The 15,434-nt window shown below is 50.4% G+C and overlaps 1 protein-coding gene across 2 annotated transcripts; it reads right to left on the bottom strand.

The window, feature by feature from the left end:
- Window positions 1–507: 507 nt before the first annotated feature.
- On the bottom strand, window positions 508–15,162 carry Spry4 (sprouty RTK signaling antagonist 4). Of its 2 annotated transcripts, none has more exons than XM_057789213.1 (2): window positions 14,972–15,162; window positions 508–4,853 (listed from the first exon to the last, which is right to left on the bottom strand). In XM_057789213.1, exon 2 carries the CDS (start codon window positions 4,804–4,806, stop codon window positions 3,904–3,906), a length of 903 nt encoding a protein of 300 aa, XP_057645196.1. In that variant the 5' UTR covers window positions 4,807–4,853; window positions 14,972–15,162; the 3' UTR covers window positions 508–3,903. The 2 variants fall into 2 exon arrangements, with proteins under 2 accessions (XP_057645196.1, XP_057645197.1); XM_057789214.1 differs by lacking the exon at window positions 14,972–15,162 and adding an exon at window positions 14,033–14,088.
- Between the last annotated feature and the right edge of the window lie 272 nt (window positions 15,163–15,434).

Genomic DNA, 15,434 nt, shown 5'->3' with positions numbered 1-15,434 from the left:
TTGTCCATCTATATTACTAAGACACACAATGGCCAGGCACGACATTTTTTGGGGGGGGGGTGGTATTATAAGGTAGGGTTTCTCTGTGTAGCCCTGGCTGTCCTGGAACTCATATTGCCTCTGCCTCCACTACCTGGCCTAATGACACACTTTCAATGCTACCTTGGGCTAACGGGTTATCTTGACTATCTCAAGATATAGGAAGAAAACCCAAACCCGACACCCTGTGTGAACAGGTGACCCAGGAAAGATTTTTGCATCATGCGGCATCTGGCAGCTTCACTAGCAGTGCGGCATTCTTTGGTGGCTTCCAGGTGACCTTAGAGGTAGGTGAGGGTCGCCCCAGTGTAGACACCCAGCCCATTGTGTGCATGTGTTCATGTGGCGTAAGGGCCCTGACAAGCACGGAACTTCTGTTGAGGGAGGACGTCAGGCAACGGAAGACGACACAAGAGAATGGCAATCACGTGTATATTTAACAATATATATTTATAGATATCTTCTAGATCAGTACATTCAGTTTGTAACTTGTTTTTTCTTCACAAACAGAAGAACTCTTACAATAGTAGACTTTCTAAAATAAATACTATTAAAATAGAGCTTCAAAATAAATATTTTTTACAAAGGAAACCTTCTGTGGTAACTTTTGTGGTGGGGTGAAAGGGGCTACAGTGAGGGGGAAATGAAACACGAATGTGGTGGGGTGGGCAACAGGGAGCAGCTCTACTGCTGCAGGCGTGAAAGCAAGCACGGGACAGCAAGAGATCGCAAGCGGCAGTCACCCACGGCAGAAACGGAAACGCAGGATGGACGCTCACTGTTGCAGAGCAGGGAGGGCGTGAACTAAGAACCGGGAGGCTGGGGATGCCTCGGATGGTCTAGTAAGTTGTACAGTGCAAATCTGCGCTGCCCACACACCTCAGACATTTCTGGAGACCAGGCTGCTTCAAAGTGATGACCCGGGTTTCGGCCCAGACCAAGTTTGCATGTGTTGCTCCTTTGGGGTTGTGATCCAGCTGGGCCCCACCAATGCATCCTGCCCGACCTCAACAAACCCACCTCCTGCGTCTGTGAAGTACCCAAGGAATGTCCTTCATTGCCTTCCTATTGGCTTCAGGAGCCTTGACTGTACCATGGAAGGCTTTGCTAGCCTAGCCCGAGACCCAAGTGTGCTCACAGGAAGGCTGGTTTTTCCTCACAATGCAGAAACCAAGTAGCCAAGGTACTTCTTAGGAAATGTCTTGGATGCCATATTGAACTGCCACCTAACCCCAGGACCAGAAATGGGAACCAGCTGGGACGTTTGAAAAGCTAGAACCCAGCCAAACAACCTGCTAATGACAGCAAGTCACCAGGCTGAAGCAGCTACAGAAATGTTTAGTGTTTGCAAGAGCCTGTACTCCTGGGAAGGGGGTGGGGACTCTACAGGTACACTACCACTTTTCTGTTCTGTGTTTTCCCGCCTGTAGGTGTTTGCAGAGAAACAAAACAAAAACCAAAAAACAACAGAGCTGAGGAAATCAAGGCTATTCCCTCCACCCCTTCCCTTTACCACCAGGCAAGTGGGCCCCAAGGCAAACTCCTGGGGGGAGGGGGAGTTTTGTAGACATCCTTCACAAGCCCAAACAAGAGGGGGGTGTGGAAATAAAAAGGAAACCAAAACCCATAAAAATCCGTGTTTACAGCTATGTACACAAAGTAAGGGCTCGAGAGGGGTTGCCAAGACACAGGGTCTGTGTGGTAGAGGGTCAGTATGTATGTAAGTGTCACATGTGCATGTGTGTGTGCATACACGGCGTGTATAACTCAACTGTCCACAGAGGTGCACAGACCAAGATCACCAAAGTGCAACTTGCCACTGGGTTAGCTATCCTGTGGAGACAGATTGGGGGGAGGGACCCTGGACAAAGCTCCCAGGTTTTTCAGGAAGGGTGCTTGTGTGCACTACCATTTTGGGGGCTTCCCTCCACATACCTCATCTGAGGAAAACATCGACAGCCCCTTCAGTAAGCTTCTAATACATTCAATTAGTGTTAAGTGGTTGGCTGAATGTGTTTCTCGTCTTCTATCTTTCCTTCCGGTCTGTGCAAGAACACTGCAAGCAGCTGTGGCAAGGGCAGCTATACGGGTTAGCCGTAGAGAATGAAGATGCCGTACTTTATACTTGCCTTTTACAAGCCAGTAAATGTTACATAAATAAAGCTGAAAATAAAACCCTCCCTTCTTCCAACCAATAAATACCTATGGTTACAGTTAACTTATCCTAAATCATAAAGTGTTACTACTAGTTTCCAAGGTAGGGGTGGGGGTGAATCCTTGAGAAAGAGCATTAGGTACAAGCCACTCACAGCTACCTGCCTGCTTTACCTCCTTCCTGGGGGCAGCTCTGGTCCCGCATGGAAGAGCCAGAGATGCTACACATGATTTTTGCCTAATGCTTTCCCAATTTCACCTGGGGCATCTCTTCTGACCCAGGCCATTTCTCACATCATCAAAGAGGCAGGGACAGGGACAAAATACCACACAAAGCAAAAACCCCACACAACGACTGGGGGCAAGGACCAGAGACGCTATAGCTTTCTGCATGCAACAAGTACCTCCTCGCTGAACGTGCTGCACTTTCTGGGTCCTTTAGCACCGTGAGAGAAAGAGTTGCTACGTCTTTGGGGGCTGTCGGGAGGGGTGGGGGTTGTGCTGCGCACAAAAGTGGGGCTCAAATCCAGTAGCCCCCTCCAGAGAACTGCTCCCCACCCACTCTGGGCTCCTCTGACTTCCCCACCGGGGCCCTCCTGACACTAAAATAGACTCTGTTCATCCTCTCTCTATTTACATTAAAGACAGACACATCACTATACACAAAGGCTATGACAGCAAGCAGCAGAAGCAGAAGAAAACCCAAACCCAGCTCGGCTCAACTGTCATTCTGCCAATGGGAGGTGCGGCCTCTTCTCTGCCATTCTTGAGGGGCAGGGGAATTATGCTCCTTGAGGTTGCTTGCCCCCAGATTTTAAATCAGCCCTTCCTGGGGGTGGCCCAAAAAGAAGCAAGTTGTTGTATTATTACTGTTTAAACACCATTAGCATCTAGTTTGATTAAACATATAAAAACATCTTGACTGGATCCAGAGACCACAGCCTCAGACTCATTGGCAAAATGATATTTGGTCTCACTTGCGTCACCCAGAGCCCTCTTAACTCAGTGAGTTTCTGCAAAGAATCCGAGTAGAGAGAGCTCGGGACACAGAGCAGGCAGGCCAGTCTGTGACTCAGTTAAGAAGCAGAGGACGGTGTGATGAGTGGACACCCCCAAGTTAGTGACTGAAGCTAGGAGGAACACACTGCCCAGCGGCTCCTTGTCCATCCCGCGGCTCCAGGGTGATTCTGTTCTCAACTATCAAGTACATACAGCAGGAATTGCTACGGTGCACCTTCCCAAGAGGCCAAGGCCGACAGGCAAGGACAGAGGAAGGAAAGGTAGAAGTCAAGGCTCTGAGGGTCTTCCTCGAGGTATCCCACCTTCCATGAGCTGTTCCTCCCAGCTAGGAGGCTCCAGAAGGAGCCAGAGACAATGACAAAGTAGAAGGGAGAGATTGAGGGGCTGGGAAGGCCATCGAGGGGCCGAACTTCCAGATTGTGTCCACATCTTCTGAAATGGGAAGAAATCACATCCAAAACCACCACACCCCGACGCTGTCACTGTTGCTTGACATGAAAGTTTCAAGAACACGAAAACCCCAGAGTACATCTTCATCCTTCTGGGGACTCTAGGCTGGGTGGTAGTGGTCTCTGCCTCTTTGTTCTCAATCTAGGGTTTAGGAGAGGACAGATGAGTACAGTCAGCCTCAGGAGACTGGCAGGAGGGACCATGTTTCCAAGGGCAGTGCCGAGTTTTTCATCCAAAGTGTCAGAAAGGCTTGTCAGACCTGCTGACCTTGGTGTCGCCACTGGCTGCCTTGCAGATGACGCTGTTCGTGTGCTTGCAGCGGCAACCAGGGCGTCTCAGACGGTCATAGCCGCGCTGGGCCAGCTTGACGCAGCCTGTGGCCGGCAGGTAGCACAGCAGACACGGCAGCACCAGAGAGAGGGCACCCATGAAGGACCAGCGGGCGCAGCAGTTGGAGCGGGAGCAGGAGCAGGGATGGTCAGCGCAGGAGCCCTCATCATCCTCATTGGTGCAGTGGTAGAAGATGCCCTGCACCAAGCACATACATGTACCATAGTTGACCAGGGTCTGGGCCGAGCACAGGCACTCCTGGTTGCAGACCCAGCAGGAGGGCAACGTCCGAGGGGCCGCACATTCCTTGCATTTACACTTCCCACAGGCCTCACACAGCAAGAAGTGCTTATCTAGCTCTGGCGGAGCTGCTGGCCCTTTGAGGTCCAGCGGCTTACAGTGGACCACCTTGGGCTGGAGGCGCACGGCCCTGGGTGAAGCCTGCTCAGCTACTGGTGGTGGAGCCATATGGTCGAGGAGCCTCTGGTCTGAGGAGGTGCTGCTGCTGCTGCTGACAGAGCTGGGTCGACCGCTGAAGGAGATCCAGTGGTGAGTGACATCCTGGTCACAGCGGGCAGGCGTAGGGGCCGGCTCTGGGACCCCAACCCGGGTCCGCTTGGGACCCAAGGTGGGGGCCAGGCTAGGGTTGTCTATGTAGTCATTCTCCACGTGACTGGTCTTCATCTGGTCGATGGGTAAGATGGTAAGTGGGTGCTGGAGCCGGCTGTGGGGCACTCGGCTGTCAAGGAGAGGCTGCACCATGACGGAGCTGGGAGTCAAAGGGACAGTACTCTGTGGCACCGGGCGCTCCATGAGGCTGACGGTCCTGGACTGCACCAATGGACAGGCTTCTAGGGGCCCTGAGAGGAAGGAAAAAGGAGAAAATGGATTCCCAGCATCAATGCATGGCCTGTTAATATTCTCCCCTCAACCTTCTATCAGGCCTTGGGAGTCCAAAATGACCAAATTTCTTCAATGAAGTTCCTAGTAATTCCCAAGGCTTAAATTGTCAATAATGAGAAAAATACTGGTAGAAGTAACATCTCTTAGGCTGAGGTACAACTTGGTGGCAGACGGCTTTCCTAGCACGCATCACAGGTTCTGGCTTTGGTTACCAGCATCACCAGGTAAAGGGTGGGTCAGCCAGACATGGTGGCATATGCCTATGATCCCAGAATCTGGGAAGGTGGAAACAGGGAGACAGCTGTGAATTTGAGACTAGCCTGATCTACAGAGCGAGAGCCTGTCTTAAAGAAAACAACAGAACACTTTAGGCCTAATGGTGTTGATTGTGAACAAGTTACAACTTCTTTTAAAATTATTATTAATTATTTATTGGGTTTTTTTTGGAGACAGAGTTTCTCTGTGTAGCTTTGGTGCCTGTCCTGGAATTAGCTCTTGTAGACCAGGTGGCCTTGAACTTACCGAGATCTGTCTGGCTCTGCTGGGATTGAAGGTGAGCGCCACCACCGCCCAGCTTAAAATTATTTTTAATGTATGTGTAGGTCAGGGGACAAGACTTCTGAGGGAACAATCAGTTCTCTCTTCTTCCACCTTCATGTGTGAAAATGATTGATCATAGGTCCCCAGTCTTGTGAACCTGTACCAACTGAGCCATCTCACTCCCGAGTGTGTGTGTGTATGTGTATGGTGGTGGTGTGGGGGGGGGATCGTGGCAGGGGAAGGGTCTCACTGTGTTGTCCTGGGCTGGCTTTGAACTCATGGAGATCTGCCTGCCTCTGTAGTAGTGAGCACTAGGATTATGCCTTAATTTGGGGGCTCTAATGGGGTTCTTTCAAGGATTAAGGGAGAAAACGCACACCTGATACCTGCACACAGCCAGGCACACAGAAGGCACTAAATAATTCATCACTACCTCAAAATACAACCACTTTGACTTCCTACGTAAGCATTTCCCAGTCCTGGAGGAACCGTCCTGGGCACTGAGGACTGTGTACGTGGTCAATACAACAGTTCCTGTGTGCTCCCTTGAGCTCATCAGCTGGATGAAGAGAAGAGAAGGGCTGCATCTGACGCCTGCTCATCCAGGACATCAACCTATCACTCCCGCTTCCAAGAACAGCAACCTCCAGCAGTCGATAAGCGCTGGGTAGGTGAGCTCCCGACAACTTGCATGGGAAATCCTCTCAAGGGGCACTCACATCACCCATTTCCAAGTGCTGAGCCGAACATTCAGACTAAATGTTATTTACTAGAATAGCTAAGGCAACCCTGGATCAGTTTCTAATTTCACTGAGAGAGTGCAATTTTAAGTTGGCATCCGGCCAGAGATTCAACGGCAGCGCCTGACACGGAAACCCAGGAAGTCACTTAAATCAAAGAGCGGAAACGGCTTGGTTCAAATTTAGAAAGTGCACATTGTTTTCTATTAGAAGTGCCATTTCCTTGCCTGCTGACCTTTACGTTTGGAATTCGGACAGAGATCAATTTAAAGAAATAGCAGCAGAAGGCCAAGACCTCTGTTCAAAGGAGACAATTTGGAATCCAAAGGAAGAGAATACACTCTGGGAAGATTCCACAAAGAACTTCAAGGGACTGGGGGAGGGAAGGACGGAGCAAGGGGCAGAAGAGCCCTCATTAAGACAACACACACTGAGGAGTGTCTGTTAAGGGTGGTGTTTCTGTAAATGCCTTCTCAAGATGCTAATGACAGCTCCTGTCTCTCAACTAAGTTTATCTTGCATCAAAGGTGTTGCCAAGGGGATGCAAAGTAGGTTTCTAGTTCCGTTTACCCCCCTTGCTGGGACTGTTAAGTCCATCTCAGTATCACAGGAGAGTGACACTTGGCTCCCTGTATGGTGAAGTGTTTGCTGTGGTGGAGGGAGGAGGCTGATGGGAACTGACAACTATGCTTGCCCTGGCTTGGAGACAAGGGTTTGGTTACAAATAGCTGAAGCGTTTTCTTGGATGCTTCTAGTCCGCATGAAATAAACAGCTAGCTCTAAATAGAAAGTTCGTGAAAACGAGAGAAAGAAGGATATCCACGGCATTAGTCTGCGCAACATCTATGCTGCTAAATGCAAAAAACCATCACATCTTTCCAAGAGGGGTCAGTCACCAGAAAGTTCCCATTCAAACTATTGTCTCTACAGGTATTTCTTTATACACTATTTCCCTGTCTGTCTTGGATAAAGTCTACATAGTGGCAGGGGCCACAATGTTCTTTTCAGTGAAATCAGAACATTTAAAAAAAAAAAAATTTTTTTTTTTTGAGGCAAGATTTCACATTCCATCTTAGGCTGACCTGAAACTTACCTAATTACGTAATATATTAGTAATAGCCCAAGGTTGGGCTACCGAAGCTCTTATTCCTTAGCTTCCCAACTGCTACAATTAAAAGAAAGAGCCACCACCCGCAGGCAGTTCAGTTCACCTTTGAGTAAATTTCAACCAGCCGGCAGGCCTTCCAAAGAATGGTCCCTTGTCAAGGCAGCTTCAGGTGAACTGCTGAGGCCAGGGCTGCATAGACACATCCCAGAGAGCATCTTCTCTCTAACGCTACCTTTCAGCTAATAAGTTCCCAAGGCCTTGCCTCTAGAAGAATGTCAAGTTTGGAGTCACCCGACCAGTCCAGTTAGAAGCCCCAACTTCCAGTTCTGAGGTTTTGGTTAAAGGAAACATCGTTACATTGGCATAATATAAAGTGTCACAGGTAAGACTTTCAGGTGCTAGTCAAGGGAGGGTCTCAGCCAGAACTTTCCTCCATGGACAATGACAGTATGAGCCCCTGATTTCAGAAAGCCCTGGTTGGGAATACTTGCCAACAAATTGCCTGTGGAAGTTTCACATAGCTACATATTAACCCCTGTAGCTAGGGTTTTATCTCAGCACCAAGTGCAGGGCTGACCAAGGCGTAGAGAAAGGAGAGGTACTCTTTAAAGCAGAGAGGCGAACTGACTGCACACTCTATTTTGCCAAGCAGACTACCAAGACTCTAAAAACAGCTGCATTTCTTGCAGATGAAGCAAAAAGCATTAGGCAACTTTCAAGGATGTTTAACAGGCCCGGGAGCCAGCAAGCAGACTCTCCAAATCATGCAAAAGCCCCATCAGCAAGCTAGTTTGGAGCAGCCACCATAGGCAGTGAGTGAGGCTACTGCCCCATCACCCTCCAGAGGCAGCTGTCAACATCTGGGCTAGTAAATGAGGCCAGCCTAGAGAGTGAGGATCTCGGCCCCCAATGACTCAGCTCTCTCAGGACACACACAGCTGACATTTGGTTCCAGAAGCTATGTCTAAAAAGGCATCTCCCTTCCAGGCACCACCTCAGAGCGCCAGTGTTCCCACTTGCTTAGGCCTGCCCCGGACCCCACGAGCTTACGAGTTTCTGCTGAATTGCCGTGGCTGAAAAAGAAAAACAAGTTCCTAAACTGCCTGTATGATAACCCCTCAGCACAATTCCAGGTCTACTCCCTGCCCAGAAAAAAAAAAAAAAAAACCACCTAAGTCTGAGTCCCATTTCCAAGATCAGTCTCCACCCCAGACAGTTCCACCCCTCAGTTTGCACATCCTTGCAGGGGTTAAGAGCACTTTAATAGGTACCCTCTGCTTCTCCTCCAAGGAAGGAAGAGATTTATATAATATAAATGGGACAGGAGGCTTTGCCTCAGTAAGCTGCTGGGAAGAGCTTGATGGTCAATTTGGAAGATTCCGGATGGAAGTGAGGCCAACCCTGCACTTAGCCTAGGAAGTACCTCACAGTCAGATGATTAGCATAAGGAACTTTCACCTCCCCCTCCAACAACAACAGCAGCAGCAATAACAATAGCTGGTTACTACAAGTGACTGATACTTAAAGAACACTTGTTGGTGCCAGGCTCTCTGCTGAGCCTACAGTGATTTACTTTCTCATTTAATCCTCCCCAACACCTTAGGGAAGCACTCCCATTCTGGAGACAGAAATGAAAGCGCAGAGCTGGGGAGATGGCTGGTCAGCACAGTGTTTGCCTCGCAAGCAGGAGGACCTAGAATCTGATCCCCAAAGCACAGCTGTCACATTTGTAACCCCAGGGTAGGGGAAGTGGGGACAGGAAGATCCCCACAGCTCACTGGCCAGTCATGCCATCAGTTCAATGAAAGACCCCATGCCCATCTCCATTGGTAAGGCAAAGGGACTGGAGAAACAGCTTCCTCATTAAGAGCAAGCACTTGCTGTTCTTGCAGGTCTTGGATTTAGCCTCCAACACCCACACGATGGCTCACAAATCATTCATATGGGGAAATCCTATGACAACCTCTCCTGGTCCCCATGAACGTGCGTGTAGTATACATGCGTGTAGTTTAAGTATATACATGCATACCGACTTCCTGCCACACACACACACACACACACACACACACACACACACGGGCGGGGAAGCACTTGAAAGCACAAAGTATCACAGAAGTAGAGCAAGGGGCATGTGTTCACGACAGGACTCCTCTCTAACACCGACCACTGTGACTGAAACAGACATGGAGCTCTACCTGGCAATGATTTGAGGACGCTTTCCCTATCCACAGGGACTCATGAAGAAGTATACAAGTACCAATCATCTTCCTGGCCACAGGCCCTTCAGCAGCCCAACTCCACCCCATTAGCCACCAGCTGTGGTAGAGTGGGGGGTGGGGAGAGGTTCAGTAGTAGATAAATTACTCCAGAAAGTTCCTGTCACTTTGTCCCTCTTTTCCTAAGGGTTTTCATCTCTACCCCATGGATTTCCCTTACAGAATTTCACTGTAACAGACCTTAAAGAAAAGGAAATCCTGGTGTGACAGGGATTCCCTCCCTAACAAGCTCAACTCTGGGGTTCCTGGGGCATCTCTGATGATAGAGTGCAGGTGTGGAGGGAAGGGGAAGGAAGGGGAGAGGCCAGGAGCAAGGAGACGGTGAGGCTGATGAAACAGCAAGCTACCCACCCCACCTCCTTCTCCACCACAGTCCCTAGATCTGCTGCTGCTGCTGGGTCTGGCAGCCCAGAGCTGCCTGTCTTGACCCTCACTGTCACTTGTACCTGCGGGGAGGGAACTGGACACAGGCTGCACAAAAAGAATCAAGAGGCAAAGTTAAACGTCCAAAGCCCCTGGCCACCCTTACCTTGATTTCCCCTACGAAGGGAAGCTGGGGAATAATGGGAAAACCTACAAGTCAGTAAATGACAACCTGGCAAGAAGCTCCGTCGAAATGAACGCGCAGTTTCTGTGCTGTCCACCCAGTCTTAGCGGGCTCTTCCACAGAAGGCTCGTTAGGCTGCCAGAGAGCCTGCCCACCTCTCGGCAACACCACTGCCTGGTCCTTTGTGTCGCTAACCCAGTTTAGTTAATTAAGCTATAGCCAGATGATGACTTATTGCTTTTAAGACCCTTAAGGGAAGGGAGGGGGGGGAGTAGGGAAAGCCAGGGACTTCCCCCTGGGTCTTATGAGGGAAGCCAATTTGTGAAGCCCATAGGAAGGAAGCAGAAAGTCTCTGGGCGGCTCAATTTGTTTGAGGACACACCCTTACCCACTCCCTACTTCACTAGCACTAGAGAGCTCACAGCTGGCCATGTCAGGGATCACCAAAGGAAATAGTGCCCCTCCATCCTTTGTCAAATCACCGGTTTTCAGCCCCCTCTTCCTTCCCTTGTATCTGAGCAATTTTAACCAGCTTCAAGCTTCTGCGCTTTGCTGTGTGTATACCCATATACTTGTCTGCCCAGTAGCCCATTATGAGGGATCAGATGCCAAGTCACAAAGGAGGGAAACAGAACAGATGGGGCCTGCTAACCAGCAGCACCGCACATTTGAACGGGCCAGGTCACACTGTAGAATGTGACCAGAAGCCTGCAGACTCCCAACCCCCGGGAAGGCTTCATTTTAGACGTCATCAACACGGTCTTAATGTCTCCCTAACCCTCCACCAAGAAACAGAACTGACAGTAGATTTTCAGCTTCCTCTTGGGATTGAACAGGAAATGACTTCCCCCTTTCCCAGCCAGAAACAGACTGACAAGGGAAAGTACACCCCTGCAACTGGCCACCTGCCCCAGGGCCCCCTTCCCTCCTCTGCTAGACCTAGAACATCTGTGGCTCTCTGTGCGGGAGTCTTGCTTCCTCACTTCCTCCACCAACTAGAGGCCCTTCCTTGGAAAGATCAGCCCCCATCACAGCTGAACAGTGGGGCCTCTTAAGCTTGGCCACATGTTGTGGACACATTCCCCAACCTAGTCAGCTGCCCAGATCTGCAGGGTAGCCCAGTGAGAGCCAACGAGTACTCCCATCTTTTAAATCACGCAGCACCTTGTACTTCCTGTGCCTTTTCAAGGGTCTTTAAAACTAGACCCTCCTCCTAAGAGCAGAAGATTAATAGTGAGCTTACCAAAGTCGAGCCTGGCGCTTAGCAGCCCTACTGCCGACTGTCCCTGGTCTCTCAGGCTCTTGGAGAAGTTTGTTCACCACTAAGACCCATGCTTACCAGCCCTCGTCTGGTCTGAAAGGACCCAGGATTAGTCGATGTCTCCTTACAAAAATCGATTGCCACGATTCACTGTGTTCTTGTTTAAAAACACTGTTGTAAACTGGGCATGGTGGAGCCTGCCTGTAATGTCAACACTCCGGAGGCAGAGGCAGGAGGATTGATCCAAGTTGGAAGCCAGCTTGTGTACACAGGAGTTTCAGGCCAGTCAAGACCTTGTCTCAACAAAAACCCTGTCGTTGCTCGCCAAGGTTTGCATCTGCAAACCTAGCAGAGGCAGGGAAATTAAGAACCTCAAAGTTGACCGTTGGTGGTGTATCCCTTTAATCCCAGCACCGGAAAGGCAGAGGCAGGTGGATCTCTTTGAGTTCGAGACCAGTCTGTGTTGGTCTATACAATCAAGTTGCAGGACAGCCCAGGATTGTTACATAAACAAACCCTGTCTCCAAAAAAAAAAAAAAAAAAAAGTCACGTTTATGGGGCTGGAGAGATGGCTGAGGGTTAAGAGCACACACACACTGACTGGTCTTTCCGGGGGCACCCAATGCGGGACTTCTGTGGGCAACTGCATTCACGTGGAAGTGTGCGCACACGCACATGATTTACATACACAATAATTAAAATAAAAACTTAAGAGTTCAGGGCTAGTGTCTACAGGAAAAAACCCTGTTTCATTCAAAACCAGCAAGCCAGCCAACAACAAACCTGTTCCGTCTACTCTCCAAATGTCCTAGTAGATCGAGTGGTTGGCTAGAAGCCTCCCTAGGCACAAGGAACGCTGTTCTTGGTTCTACCACAGGACAGACACCCTAGATTCAGAACCAAAAATTAAACCCCAAAGAGGGCCTTTTTCTTCTTAGGCCATCCTGTAACCAACAATCAGGCCTTATTTAACACGGATTTAGGGAAAATGTTAGTGGGCAGAGCTACACAGTCTTTAATCCCAACACCTGGGAGGCAAAGGCAGGTGGCTCTTTTTGAGTTCGAGGCCGGCCTGGCTTACAGAGTGAGTTCCAGGACAGCCAGGGCTACACAATGAGATCCTGCCTCTAAAACAAATTAATTAAAAAATGTTATAGGAGTCCAAAACAGGGCAGAAAGTTGCCACAGTGAGTGGAATTTAAAGTCCTTATGCATGACCCAGAGTGACACTTCAAAAGCCACTGTAAGTGTTAACTGGGTTTTGTCTTTTCCCTTGATTTTGGATCACTTATTTGCCTTCATTTGTTTCTGTTGTTTTAGAAAATCAGCCAAACCTCTGGGCACATATAGTGCTAAGTTCGCAAGATAGTGAAAAAGACGCATGGACTGGGCAAAGGGTGATTTCCAAATTGCCAACTCTGGAACATGAGACAGGCAAAAAGGCCGGTGGATGCCCAGCCTGCCATCTGCCCTGAACGGATCCAGTCTGTGTTGTCTCCTCCCACCAGCCTGAACTGTGGTGAGGCTATCATTTCAGAGGGAAATGTGGAAAGGTTGTGGGATCCAGCAAGAAGGCATGAATGTCCCAGAAGAAGGGACTCCTGAACTCAGCTCTAAATTCCAGATGAGATATAAGCAAGAGATGTCATTAAAGCCCCTCCACCTAGCTGTGCTCAAGACTGCAGCAATCTAAATGCCCACCAACACCGTTCACCTGCGCAAGGATGGGGAGGATTTTCCTGGAGCCAAGGGACCCTCTCAAAGAACTGGAAATAGAAAAAAAAAAAAAATGTAACCTCAGGGGTGTCAACCCTCCAATTTTTCTTTCAGAGAGAGCCTGAGCAACTACAGTCCTTTTCTTTGCCGGAAACCACCAGATCTGCAACTAAAGTGGAGTTAAAAGCAGAAAATCTCAGATGTTTGTACTCCATGTGTGCGAAGATTCTGGAGAACTCCAAACATTGTGAAATCCAGCAGCGCAATATTGAGTAGGGCCTTAGGCCAGACGGAACTTATTAAGAGATTGATAAAGCCCTATTTCCCAACTGCTCTAGGTCTCACCTTATAGCTTTGTGCAGCGTAGAGGCCTGTCACGAAGGCTGCACCCCTGGTCACCTACATAGTGGATATGCCCGAGCTCCTGCCCTCCCCAGATTCCCTTGCCTCCCCCTCAAAATGGGGGAGAATCACATGCCTGATTGGTGACATTGAAGAGACTGCCATTGCATCTGAGGACCCCAAGCAATCCTTGCAGCGTCGCAGGGTTCCAGGAAGTCTCCCTGCGCAGTAGGAGGCCTTCTGCCCTGAGCCAGGCCTGACAATATGGATGCCCAGCCAGCAGCTTCCCCTCTACTCCTCACGCAATTCCCTCCAGCCCGTGTCGCCTAGAACGCCATCCCTTAGCTCTTCAAGTCATGCAACCATCTTTCTGTTTCTAGTCTCCTCTGCCCACAACCCCCAGCCCCCAATCAAAAGAATTGAGAAACCGTCTTCTTGCCCAAGAGAAGCTACTGTAAATGCTTTTTGATCGTCTGCTTTGAGGGGGAAACTGGGCACAGCCGTGGCCCCAGTGATGGAGCCAAGCTCCAGCTGCCCGGGTTGGCCAAGTCCGTCCTCCCCCTTCCCCCCGTGGCCCCGGCGACTACAAATTTTTTTAGAACATACCGTCTCTAACCTCTATTCTCCGTGTTGTTGTCAAGTCTGGTACCAACAAGGAGGGAAGGTGGGCACCTTATCTCTCCTACGCATGCAACCTCTTCCTTCAGCTCCCACACGCCCAGCGTTATGTAAACGCACCTTCAGCCCCCACCACAGCCTTAGCGAGAGGCCCAGGGGCTCTGGGACCTGGAAAAGATCGATACCTGCGAATACGGGGGCACCGGGTGGCCAAGGAGCCTCGGGCCCAGAAGAGGCTAGGGAAAGAAGAGGCAAGGCAGTTGCACAGCATAAAATGAGGCAGCCGAGCAAAGGTCAGACGGTCTGGAACCGCCTAGCCAAGGAGAGGGAGCAAAAAAGCTTCAGTCCTTGGCCGGCCCCATGCAGACCATCCAGTGGAGAGGCATAAGGAGAGGAAACCTAGTCCGCCACAACTCGGAACTGGTAAAGAAAAAGCTACGTCGAGCATAGGCCCCTGAGGAAAGGCTGGGAAGACCTACGGCAGAGCTGGCACCGTGGGCACGGAGCCCGGGGGTGGGCGAGCCGCCCAAACCTAGGGCGCCCCCAAGTCCCAACCGGTTGCTCCAAAGCGAGCCCGGGGCTGCGGGTTCCAGCGTTCAGGAGAGTAGTGGCAGAAGAAAAGAGGCCAGGCCAGAGGCAAACTCCCCGAACACTAACAAGGTTTCCAGAGTCACAGAGGGCGCGGAAGCTCGACTTGGCAATGCCTAGGGTCGGCAACGGCAGTGCCAGGCAACGAACACCCCTAGCGCCGTGCCGGCCGGGTGCGCCTGGTAGCTGCGGCGTACCGCAGGGACTCGAGGAGGCGCAGACCGAGGGAAGGAACACCAAAGAGGCTAGAAATAGCGTACTATTGGCCCCAACCCGAGGGGAGCCGCGTCACGGTACCGAGGGGGTACTTTCGGATCTCCAAACCGGCTATGGACTTACTTTGAGGAGCTGCAGAGTCACAAGCATCGCTCCACGTCTGTATAAATCCCCGAACCCAAACGGGTCAGTCGCTGTTGTACTCGCAGACGCCAGTCAGAGGAGCCGGTAAGGCTCCTTTAGTCCTGCAGCGCAAGCTCCGCGGCTGTCAGCTCAGCTCGCTGCCTCGGCGGCGATGTTGCAACCCTTGCCTGGGAAAATGGCTTTTTTATGAATGGGAGGGCAGAGAGCTCCACTGCGCACGCGCGCCGCCCGCGATTCTATGAATGGGTGGGCACAGGCGACCCTGTGCGCGCATGCGCTGCGTTTTTTTTCTTTTTCTTTTTTCTTTTTTTTTTTTTATGAATGGGGGGCCGGAAAAGAGCTTAACCCGTGATTGCTGGGGCCGGTTGTTGCTCCTCCAGGGGCCGTCGTTCTTTTACAAAGAGGGGTGGAGGTTGTTGTTCCTTTTTTTTTTTCTTTTTAA

This window comes from Chionomys nivalis, chromosome 14, assembly GCF_950005125.1.
Source record: "Chionomys nivalis chromosome 14, mChiNiv1.1, whole genome shotgun sequence".
NCBI lineage: Eukaryota > Metazoa > Chordata > Mammalia > Rodentia > Cricetidae > Chionomys > Chionomys nivalis.
This window is presented reverse-complemented; position numbering and strand designations above follow the sequence as displayed.